This window comes from Mollisia scopiformis (assembly GCF_001500285.1).
Source record: "Mollisia scopiformis unplaced genomic scaffold LY89scaffold_50, whole genome shotgun sequence".
Taxonomy (NCBI): Eukaryota; Fungi; Ascomycota; class Leotiomycetes; order Helotiales; family Mollisiaceae; genus Mollisia; species Mollisia scopiformis.
Genome location: NW_017263630.1, coordinates 1 through 10,547, shown reverse-complemented (window position 1 = coordinate 10,547; position 10,547 = coordinate 1). Strand labels below are relative to the sequence as shown.

At 47.0% G+C, this 10,547-nt stretch overlaps 7 protein-coding genes across 7 annotated transcripts; 3 read left to right on the top strand and 4 right to left on the bottom strand.

Moving 5' to 3' along the window:
- Positions 1-723: 723 nt before the first annotated feature.
- Positions 724-1,391, bottom strand: LY89DRAFT_790709 (uncharacterized protein). The gene is made up of 3 exons (XM_018223405.1): positions 1,213-1,391; positions 1,068-1,161; positions 724-1,014 (listed from the first exon to the last, which is right to left on the bottom strand). Exons 2-3 carry the CDS (start codon positions 1,140-1,142, stop codon positions 808-810), a joined length of 282 nt encoding a protein of 93 aa, XP_018060534.1. The 5' UTR covers positions 1,143-1,161; positions 1,213-1,391; the 3' UTR covers positions 724-807.
- Positions 1,392-1,623: 232 nt separating this feature from the next.
- On the top strand, positions 1,624-2,372 carry LY89DRAFT_436683 (thioesterase family protein). Its single transcript, XM_018207515.1, has one exon. The coding sequence runs from the start codon at positions 1,742-1,744 to the stop codon at positions 2,258-2,260; it is 519 nt and encodes a 172-aa protein (XP_018060533.1). The 5' UTR covers positions 1,624-1,741; the 3' UTR covers positions 2,261-2,372.
- A 104-nt stretch (positions 2,373-2,476) lies between these two features.
- LY89DRAFT_662449 (cytochrome P450) lies at positions 2,477-3,813 on the bottom strand (the record flags this gene model as incomplete). Its single annotated transcript, XM_018212645.1, has 3 exons — positions 3,642-3,813; positions 3,224-3,586; positions 2,477-3,129 (listed from the first exon to the last, which is right to left on the bottom strand). Exons 1-3 carry the CDS (start codon positions 3,769-3,771, stop codon positions 2,477-2,479), a joined length of 1,146 nt encoding a protein of 381 aa, XP_018060532.1. The 5' UTR covers positions 3,772-3,813.
- A 30-nt stretch (positions 3,814-3,843) lies between these two features.
- LY89DRAFT_556309 (uncharacterized protein) lies at positions 3,844-4,624 on the top strand (the record flags this gene model as incomplete). The annotated part of the gene is made up of 2 exons (XM_018208373.1): positions 3,844-4,410; positions 4,463-4,624. Coding segments are annotated over 2 exons (729 nt in total), but the record flags the coding sequence as incomplete, so codon positions are not given.
- Positions 4,625-5,406: 782 nt separating this feature from the next.
- Positions 5,407-6,296, bottom strand: LY89DRAFT_678991 (uncharacterized protein; the record flags this gene model as incomplete). Its single annotated transcript, XM_018213787.1, has 3 exons — positions 5,407-5,465; positions 5,527-6,041; positions 6,088-6,296. The coding sequence occupies 3 exons, from the start codon at positions 6,294-6,296 to the stop codon at positions 5,407-5,409; spliced, it is 783 nt and encodes a 260-aa protein (XP_018060530.1).
- A 701-nt stretch (positions 6,297-6,997) lies between these two features.
- Positions 6,998-7,699, top strand: LY89DRAFT_744060 (uncharacterized protein; the record flags this gene model as incomplete). Its single annotated transcript, XM_018221017.1, has 1 exon — positions 6,998-7,699. One exon carries the CDS (start codon positions 6,998-7,000, stop codon positions 7,697-7,699), a length of 702 nt encoding a protein of 233 aa, XP_018060529.1.
- A 740-nt stretch (positions 7,700-8,439) lies between these two features.
- On the bottom strand, positions 8,440-10,335 carry LY89DRAFT_790706 (aminotransferase class-III). The gene is made up of 2 exons (XM_018223404.1): positions 10,282-10,335; positions 8,440-10,224 (listed from the first exon to the last, which is right to left on the bottom strand). The coding sequence occupies exon 2, from the start codon at positions 9,961-9,963 to the stop codon at positions 8,620-8,622; it is 1,344 nt and encodes a 447-aa protein (XP_018060528.1). The 5' UTR covers positions 9,964-10,224; positions 10,282-10,335; the 3' UTR covers positions 8,440-8,619.
- Between the last annotated feature and the right edge of the window lie 212 nt (positions 10,336-10,547).

Genomic DNA, 10,547 nt, shown 5'->3' with positions numbered 1-10,547 from the left:
TTATTTAAGGGAGAAAAGGAAAGAAGGAAAGGGAAAGGGAGAAGGCGGAGGGTAGGTATATATAAGTGAGGAGGAGATTAAGTTTTAGCGAGAACGTTAATTTTTGGTGAAACTTTTAGTATGTTATAGCGTGAGGTGACTCGGGTGAGTGGAAATGAGGGTGGAAAGGATCCCATTGCAATCAACAGTTCGCACGTCTTCCTGGTGAGACACCGCGTGTGTGGTCTGAAGAAGTAAACCTAGCTCCGTAACCAATGACACATCGAATCCCATCTCCATTATCGATGTCATATCAAAACCCAGTTGACCAACTTTTGGCCTAGTTCCAACGAGCCATCTCTCCCTGGAATTGCGTAGAATATCATCTGCAAGCCATTCGCGTGGAAAGACGACAGCTTCCCAGTGCAAGCTTCTCTCACCGCTTGGGAGACTTCATGCTCGGGCACAATCCCACGCCAGGCTACATATCCAACATACGACCGCCGGACTAGCGGGAGTACGACTTTCCGTACTATCGAGTTTGATCCATCAGCTCCAATCAGAATGTCGACCGCGCATATTTCCAAGCCATGCGCCTCATTTTGAAACTTGACCTTGATCTTGCCGTCGCCATCCCCTTCAAATGTCGTGAGCGTACAGCCAGCTCGGTAACTCGAGCTGTTAAATTCATCCTTCCTGAGCGAGATATCGTCAATGTCATCTCAATCTCTCTTCCCGTCATACAACCGTTTGAGCATCGAGTAGAGGAGGTCCCAGCTCGTGGTGTACTTTTGGGACTGGCTCTGGTAGACAACGGTTCCAGATATGTCAAGGTCTGCCAGATACTGCTCTTTGCGCTGACTGGTTGATCGGATGGGTCGCATCTCTGAAAAACTCCTGGACCGACAGACCAGACACTATACCGGATCCATACGCTGGCAAGACCGATGCGGGATTGTGTTCGAGTATCCGGACTGTGTATCCGAGTCTTTTCATAATAATACCAGCAAAAAGGCCACAGATGGACCCACCAACCTGAATTTCCTGATTAGATATTGCTTTGCCCTGTAGCGGGAATACGGGCTTACTATCAGCACGTGTAACGATCGAGGTGAGACAGACTGCGACTCTGTACTTGACATTTTACCTCCTTCTGAATCCATGCCTGCACACTAAAAGAGACTGCCGGCTCCTGAGCTTTGCAACCACGCAAATAAAATGGCATTGCCTAACCTTTTAAAGATTCATTGAAGGTTACGAGCAAAGTCAGTGAACCTGTTCGAAAAGTGGGTTGCACCTGACGAACCTTCTCCTTCAAAAGCAGCACTCCAAGTCTCGGCAGAGTTGTGGCATTCTGACAAGCACGACATAATTACCTCGGAAACAAGGGTGCTGAATGTTTTCACCCACAGTACAGCATGACATTCCTGAACAGGAGAGATGCATGCAAAGGTCCCTATCAAAATGTCACCGAGCTCTCAAGTCCACTGCATTGCCAAGTGTTGTCAGCACCCCGCATGATGGATGCACTCCTCATCTGCACGCAACTGAAAGCGTCGTACCTGCATATGCCGGAATTTAAACGCCGAGCTTCTCGGCTGTGGTTGATTCAAATCTCAGGTTGTTTGTTCAAGACAGTTCAGCTGGCAGCTCGATGGAAGCGAATCGTGCCAGGCTGGACCGTTTGCATATCAGATAATTAAGCAGCACCTCAATCAACCCCTCGCCTCTATTCTAGCGATAAACGACATCCACAGAGAGCATGACACGTTCCGAGGCTCTCTCTGACCTGGTTAAGCCGTGGTGTAAGAAAGTGATGGACGATCCACAATGGGAGCGGTTGTCAACGCGGGCAAAGAGCAGTAATGCTCTCTTCACCGAGACACTCTGGACCGACGAAACCATATGCGCCCATCAATCCTTTTACAGGAGTCAGCGATCTGAAAATCTTCCTTCGGGCGAGATACGAGTTCTCTTATCACTCGGCTCTGGTCTTGATGGTCATCCTGGGATCTGCCATGGCGGATTCCTCTCCCTTATCTTCGACGACACCATTCACGAATTGGCTGCCAAGGAGCTACCAACTTTGGCGGTGACTGTCTCCTTGACAGTAACGTTTCGCCAGCCTGTACGAACCCCTGCCTTGGTTGTCTGTCGGGCTTGGATGGAGAAGGTGCCCGTTGGGAGGAAAGCTTGGATTGAATCAACAATAGAAGATGGGAAGGGAGGCGTATTCGCATCTGTAGCCAGCTTTATCCTCAAAATCAAGGAGAATATATAAGTGGGAACGCCTTGGATTAAACTACGGGAAAGATGCTTTTAAGTTGGATTTGAAATGTGCATCCACAAATCATGTACTCAGTTGATACGGCCAAAAGCGCAACCTAAGAGGCAATGGATCTCAAATTTCCAAGAAAGTGACCTATAGCGAGCCGTGCGTTTAAAATAAATGAGAGCAGAGAACCACCCCAACTCGTATTCACATTGCTCTCGAGCTTCAATGTTCCCTCAACTTGAACTCAAGCATCGGGCCATGCAAGATACTCGAGAAAGTTCCTTTCGCTTGAAACTCCGTCTCCAAGTTTCGCGGGAAGACCTCTCCCTTCTTTCCTTGGCCGACAGAGGCCAGATGCGCATCTGCAGGTGTTCGCATATCAAAGAGAAACAGGGCTCTGGCAAGACTCATAGTCAACTGCAGGATCGCGGCCGGCTTGCCAGCGGAGCCTCTGGCACCCATGGAGAAAGGAGCCCAAGCTGATTGGGCGACCTCAACATCATGCTGGGAGTTCTCAGAGGTGAGCCAGCGCTCTGGACGAAAGGCGTAAGGATCGGGATAGTAGTCAGGCTGGTGATGGATACTGTAGATGCCGACGCCGACATCGACACCCGCTGGCACGCTGCGCCCGTCGATGATGGCGCCCCCAGGAAGAACCTCCCGCCACAGGGCACCGCCGTTCACGGGGTTCATCCGCATCGCCTCGTCGAGACACGCGCGGAGATAATGGCAGCCACTCAGCGTCAGACCAGGCAGGATTTCATGAACGCTGCTGAACGCGGTGCGCACTTCATCGCATACCTTGCGGTAAGCCTCTGGGCTCCTCGCGAGGTAGAAGAAGGCGGCTGTGAGTGAGGTCGAAGTTGCATCAGGGCCTGCATTGTACGTCAGTGTGAGAGGCGTGGAGATCATACACTCGCCCAATCCCGGACGGGAAAATGAACGAGGAAGTAATGCGTGACGACGTACCTGCCCCGAATAGCAGCAGAGCCTCCGCGCCGAGCTCATATAGCGGAAATGCCTCGCCGGTATCTGGGTCTTTGTAATCCATGTAGATGGAGAAGATGTCGGGCTCTGCTTTCTCTCTCACAATCCTCTTCTGTAGAAGCCCACGGAAGATATCTCGCAGCCGCTGGCGTTCGCGAGCTAGTTCTGGGAGGAGATAGATATCCAGACCGTAACGTGCAATCTGAGGTGCTTGGAAGACAATACCTATCCATTCATATGATCGATGGACCAGTTGGAGAATGAATCTGTTCTTTTCAGTCGTAAGAGTTTCGAAGGATTCGTCGAGCACGGCCTCGCTGACAATATCTGACATGAGATATAAACCTAGTGTGATTTAATCATCAGATTTTGGAGATGAGCAGGCCGGAGGTTGACTCACAGTAATCAGACATTTTTCTCGGGGGGCTCCATTGGAGTTCCGGAGATTGATGGTTTGAGTTGAGATCAGGTCCAATTTCCCTACAAAAGATATCTATCTGCCTCCGTTGTACATTCGTCCATATCTCCATTGACTTGACTGAAAATGCTTGCTTGACCAATCTTCCTTCTCTTTCGGATTTGTCTGCTGATCTTTACCTCAACAGACCAAGATGATTCCAAATAAGCATTATATGGATCACCAAGTAGAGCTCCAATGGTACATGCGCCCGATCCTATTAGAGTGGATCGTGCAGGTTCGTGAGAGATTATCGCTGGCTCCAGAAACACTTTTCCTCTGTGTCAATTATATTGACCGCTTCCTATCTCGCAAGACTATTTCTGTAGGAAAGCTTCAATTGGTTGGTGCCACAGCAATCTTCATTGCTGCGAAATATGAAGAGTCCGTCCCACCAAAATATGAAGAGTCCAGCCCACCCTCAGTTGGCGACATTGTCCATATGGGTGACGGCGGCTACACTGTTGATGAGATCCTGAAAGCTGAGCGGTTTATGCTCAGTATGCTTGAGTTTGAGCTTGGTTGGCCTGGACCAATGAGCTTTCTCAGAAGAATAAGCAAGGCCGATAACTACGACTTGAAGACCCGGACACTAGCAAAGTATTTTCTGGAGGTCACAATTATGGATGAACGCGTCGTTGGAACAAAGCCCAGCATTATTGCAGCCGCTGCCTATTTCCTCGCTAACGCGATGGTCATCAACTCCGGATGGGTAGGTGTTTTTCTCCGGCCATGTCATAGAAGCCATACTTATCGCTGAACAGACTCCCGCCCATGTGTATTGCTCCGGCTATACCAAGTCTCAGCTAGAGCCACTGGCTACTATGATTATTGAATGCTGCAAGAATTCCAAGGACCACCACCCTGTGGTTTTTTGGAAATACGCCAGTCGCCGCTACAACCATGCGTCAACTTATGTCCAGGAAATCATTGGAGGCTTTACTCTACCCACAATCCAACTGCCTATCCGTCATCAAACCCGGCCGGAAGAAAAGCGTTTAGAAATCTTTGCCGCCGACGAGCAAGATCAAAACTACAAGAGTCTTGTTCAAGGCAAGTCCTTGGAGCACATTATTTCCATATTTTCCGAACTGGTTATGAGCTCGTTGTGTCATGGTTACAATGCAAGCAAGGATTAAGTAAGCAGATGGGTTGTACTAACAGGTGCTATCAATGTATCTTCATGCGATAAAAATTTTGGATTACAAAATAGAAGACACACGTTTTCCGTGATAGAGAGATCGTCTCCTCGACACCGCGTAATGTGAAATAATGCCCACTTGGAGCTTTCAAACGAACTATACAAGGACAGTACTGCAGTACTTCAAGGACTATATACCGCTACTCCTTTCGAGTAACTCGATACGAATTTGCCTTCCTTAGGAATAATCAAGCCGAAGTTCATCAAGATGAGGAAATTTTGCACGCAGCTTCTCGATTCTGAAGGTTTACCCTACTGATGCTAATTTATTGGCTACTGATGATAAGCGTAAACCAATTCATCTAATTCTATCACGCGACATATTCCGACTAATTCTCCCCAGAATTCCCTAGTGACTATTCTTACACTCAGCCAATAGCCTTCAAAGCCACTTTGAGCTTCACTATTAACTCCCTCCGAAAATCGTTGTTGCTCTTATCGCTCCACCGATATTTTTTGATTATTCCCTTGACTATACCGGCAGCTTCCCTGGTTGGCTGGCACCTTCTAGTCTTTGCACCACCAGTTACTTTTCTTCTGCATTCCTTTTGCCGCTTCTTTGATTTCTGCGATGCATTAGTATTTTCTAACACAAAATTATGGTTTGATGACTTCTTGTTGGGCTACCCTTTTCATTGGATATTTGGTCGTCAAGTAACTTGCTCCATTCCGCCCAATCCATCCATGACTCTGATGAAGCCACTTGAGCCTTGCTCCAATCGATCCAATCGATCCATGAGTCTAATGAAGCCACATGAGTCTCTGAAGGGGCAGAGATTTCCACAAACGACTCGTCGATCCTCATATTCGTTTGTGCTGCCACCAGATCGCGATCTGATATGGAAACCGCAGCCCAATCTTCCAAGTAGTCGTAGGTGGGAGCTTCGCCGTAATACATTCCGAAAATGTTCTCATTGAGTTCTTCATCTCCTTCCGAAACAGATTCAGAGGTTGACATTTGAACTGGTGACAGGCTTTCTTCTGGGAAGTCGTCAAGATATTCTCTCCAATGTCCTAATTCAGTTGAGGAGTTTCCACAATCTTCGATGGGACCGCTGGCTTCTGCCCCTCCAAAGTAATGCGGCCCCAACGAATCTCCTGCTGGTGATGTATCTTTCATACTGGTGGTAGTCTTCTCCAAGCTATGATCCGGTCAGAAAGAAATCAGTAGAGATATACTATGCTCACCTTTTTATGTGATGATCCTCTTCTTCTGAGTTCACATGCGCAATGAAGCGGTTTGCATCAATTCCGTAGATTTCAGAGTTGCCGAGCAGATTCTCAATGGAGTCATCTGTACGAGCGACCAGCTCATCTAGGTCGACAATTTTATCATGGCTTCGTAAAGCCAACACACCTCCTATCGCTGATATGTCATTTTGGCTGAGTGAAGACATTTTGGAGGATAGAAATCGATTGATAATAGCTGTACGTTGATGATGCTGAGAAGTTGATACTGAAGTGTACTAAGACTCTGGAATGAATGGAAGATGCTGAAGCTGGGAGACTTGTCAATATATATTATTCAGACATGCTCTGAGCTCACATGTTCGACCTCACGCATGAATTTGCATTCCTTGCTTTAACTTCATGTTCCCTAATCTGTATACGCTAATGCCGCTCCGATGCGATGCCCTGTACATCTAGTGCTCCACCACCTGCTTGGGCGGGAATGAGAGTGAAATCCGGAATGGCGACAGCCCCTCTTGCATGAAAACTACTCGTATTGCCAGGCGATCAACAGTCTTGCGAGGTTTGATATCATGATCCATCTTGCATCTCCCGTTGATTTCAAACGAGGCTTTGCCATCAGTTCCATGCGTAAGGCATACTCTCTTGTGAATGACTAACAAATACGTAGACAGATCCACCAGTCTGCCTTGACCAGAGATGCGGTTATTACCGTTTGCATGAAAAGCCTTAGTAGGCAGTGTTCCATGAAACAATCAGGAAATTGGAGGAATATTTACAAAAATAGATACCATGGCGGTTTCCAATCATGTATAAATGCCCACGGCTTCCAGTTATTGAACTTTTCTAAAATCTCTCACACGGATTCGGATCTCACCTCAAAGCTCCCCAAAATCAAACGAACACTATGGCCACCTACAGAGCTTGGAATTTCAATCGATTTGTGCATGACCTTATTGAAAACTCTTTTGAGAGCTTATCCATTCTTTCTGTTGATTCCATATCTATCATCTCCTCATTGGTGCGCCTTGCTGGAGGTCTTTTCTTTCTCAGTGTGGCTTATATCTTGAAGCTCGTCTGTAAAGCATGTGGCGGAGTCGACATTTCGATGGAACTCAATCTCGATCTCGATGTTTCAGTTATCAGCAAATATTTATTGCAGACCATATCAGATTTGTTATATTTGTCTGTCCTCTGGGTATTCGTCGTCAGCTTATTGGTCACCACCTTCCTCATCGGGGCACTCTGCTTCCTTGTGCGTGTCGCAGGAATTTTCTTTCGAATGATCGAATCTATTCATATTCCTCGAAGAATTAGTTCAGTTGCTACAACATTTGGATATATCAGGGACTATGTAACTTTCCAGTGTACAATTTTGATACCTTGGAAGTCGGCACGGAAAATATTGGACACGCACCCTCCCTCCAAGCTGGACATCTATCTTAATGACGAGATTCACCACATCCTGAAAGCAATTATCTTTCAGAGACTTGAAGCGGAATGCAGCTGTGCATCCCATACGGAGTACTGGTACGATCACGAGGAGGAGGGTGGAGAGCAAGAAGAGAATGCCAACAGTCCAGAATACGCCGAGGCCGAAGCCCAATAAAGACGGCAAACCCGCCGATGTTGGCGGTAGTAGGGAGGTTGGAAAGTTGGCGACGAAGTTACTGCAGAGCGTCTTCTTTGTTCTTTTTATTTTTTTCAGTATTAAGCTGTAAGACAGTCATCCTCGGAGGGAGTGTAAAATAAGATTGAAAAAGAGGAAATAATGTACTGTACCTTACGTTTCATTTTAAATTATCGTTTTCAGCAATGATGTAAATTAACATACTTTTCATTAATTTCAGTGAACTTCGATACATAGTGTACTAGAAAGGGATATTAAGACCTCCCTAGGATGACGGAACTGATGACCACTGCTGATTAAGGACGCAACCTGACGTGAATGTTCGCCCCTTGTAAAATTTTGCTATATGCAAATATTCACTCTCTCGATGATCTCGACATATTGGTTGCCAAAGCTCATCTTATAGACTACAACGGATTCTATTCCCCTCGGAGAAAGGATATAAGATTATCGGGTGATTATGCAGACGCCGACTTGCCTACGAGATTTGTGTCTCCAGTAGGTCTGGCCATGGAAGTGACTTGAATGGGTGGAAGTATTGAGAAGCATTCCAAGAAGGAGCTTTTCGCAAGCTTCTCCATTCAGAGGATGGCATAAGGGTCTTTGTAATCTTTTCAATGCTTGCACTTGAAGAGAATGAATTAAATACCTCAGAAGATCAGATAAGGACAATGCTCGAAAGGTACGGCAATGGAACACTCCCTAGAGGTGCACGACAACTCCGCGTGAAAACATTGCTACCCGAGTCGTGAATGTATCCTATGAATGTAGTCTCAAAATCCTTGTAATGTCTAAGATATATGTTGGGTTGCGAATATGCAATGAAGCAACGCATGTGCCTTTAAACTGCAAAAGCAGGCAGTTCATCGGACTGAGGTTGAATACATAGCTCTCTTGTGTTAAACAACGCCATCAACGGCTTTCTCATGCGTGCTAAGAACGTGAGCAAAAGCCTCATCCAAGATCCTCAGACCTTCCTCGATTTCCTCAGCCGAGACAGTCACTGGAGGAGCCAAACGAAACACACCTCCCATCCCAGGAAGATTGACAACATTACATGAGAGACCACAATGCAGTGCTCTATCAGAAACAGCTTGTCCTAAATCGGGACCCGGTGCTTTAGTCTGAGCGTCGGAGATGAACTCGATTCCTTGAAGAAGACCACGACCTCGAACATCCCCTATGCACCAATACTTCTCTTGTAACTTGAGCAACCCACTGCGCAGCTGCTCACCCCGTTCCTTGGCTTTCTGACACATGTTGTCTCGCTCTACAATCTCGAGTACCTTGTCGCCCACGGCTGCTGTCAAAGGGTCGTTGAGATGGGTCGTAAGCCATAAGAATCCCGCCTCCTTGCATCCTCGCTCGATTTCAACGGTGGTGCTGACGGAGGCTAATGGTAAGCCGCATCCAAGAGTCTTGGAGAGAGTCAAGATATCAGGAACAATCCCGGAATGCTCAAAAGCGAACATCTTTCCAGTACGACCTACTCCAGTCTGCGCTTCATCCATAATGAGAAGCATACCTCGCTTCTTGCACTCTGCACTAAGACGTACCAGATATCCCTCCGGCGGCTCGAGAATCCCGCCTGTGGAGAGAATCGGTTCAGCAATGAAAGCAGCCAGAGATCCCACGCTCTGTCTATCAATCATAGACCATCCGTAATCCATCTCAGTCTCCCAGTCGTATGAGCCATCAGCTGTTCTAAATGGCGAGCGATAAGCATACGGTGCCGGAAACGCGAGCTGGCCAGGCATTGTAGGTCCTCCGTTCTTTCGGCCCGTGGGATAGGTAGCAGATCCAGCACCTTGAGTAAGACCATGATAGCTAGCGGAAAACGCCACGATTTCGAATTTGCCTGTGTATAATTTTGCCATTTTGATGGCAGCCTCTGTTGATTCGGAACCAGTGTTTAAGAAGAAGGATTTTTGTAAAGGCGCAGGAAGGTGGTGAGATAGACGCTCTGCTAGGTTGACTACGGGATGTGTGATCATGTTGCTGAGTAGATGATCTAGTCCCGCGACGTATTGTTGGACTACGGCGACGATCTCGGGGTGGGAATGGCCGAGTAGGGAGCTCATTTGACCGGATGTGAAATCGAGGATTTGGGCGTTGTTGTTGGAGTAGAGCCGGGTTCCTTTTGCGCTGGTGATTATCACTGGTAAGGAGGGAACGCCGGTGTTTAGGACGTATTTGTCGGCTCTTGCCCAGAAGGAGGCTGAGTCGGATGAGGTTTCGTCCATTGCTTGAGAGTTTGACGGTACTGGGCGAGATGAAGATAGATGGTGATGTTGGCGGGATGGAGCTTTTGCTGTTGATATAGTTGGTGAACTTATGTTGAGATAGATGAGTAACGCACCAGTAGTCCTATGGCCAGATTCACTCTGTCAGTTGGAATTCGGTTGTCTCCACTTTTATTCGCTGGTTTAGGACTAGTTCAGGGGCTCTTAGTGCTGAAACCTTTCATGCCTATATATCCTCACTCCTGTACTCTCACTTAGATTCTTCAGACTTATCAATACTACTCCTTTCTGCCCATATGGTTCCCGTGATATACGCACCTTCCATCTGATACACTCCTCATATCATAAGTTACGTCGATGTGTCAAATTTCCTTTTCCGTGTTAGTTGTACTTCAAATTCACCATCGCTCGGAAATTTGTTGCGGGCCAGACTTTCCCGTCGTACGCGACTTTGCTGCAAATTTAGAATTTTGATGGAAGTGTGAGAATCAGGCTTCGGCGCCGATATTAAATTATTCGATAATATCGTGCCGATATCGAATCCGTTGAATGAATAAAAAATATCGTATCGTCCAAATTAGGAA

Excerpts from the sequence above, each read along its gene's own strand:
- LY89DRAFT_790709 (XM_018223405.1), bottom strand. The coding sequence starts at position 1,142 with ATGGATTCAGAAGGAGGTAAAATGTCAAGTACAGAGTCGCAGTCTGTC. Across the intron at positions 1,015-1,067 it reads GATCGTTACACGTGCTGATA|GTTGGTGGGTCCATCTGTGG; the intron begins GTAAGCCCGTAT and ends CAGGAAATTCAG.
- LY89DRAFT_436683 (XM_018207515.1), top strand. The coding sequence starts at position 1,742 with ATGACACGTTCCGAGGCTCTCTCTGACCTGGTTAAGCCGTGGTGTAAG.
- LY89DRAFT_790706 (XM_018223404.1), bottom strand. The coding sequence starts at position 9,963 with ATGGACGAAACCTCATCCGACTCAGCCTCCTTCTGGGCAAGAGCCGAC.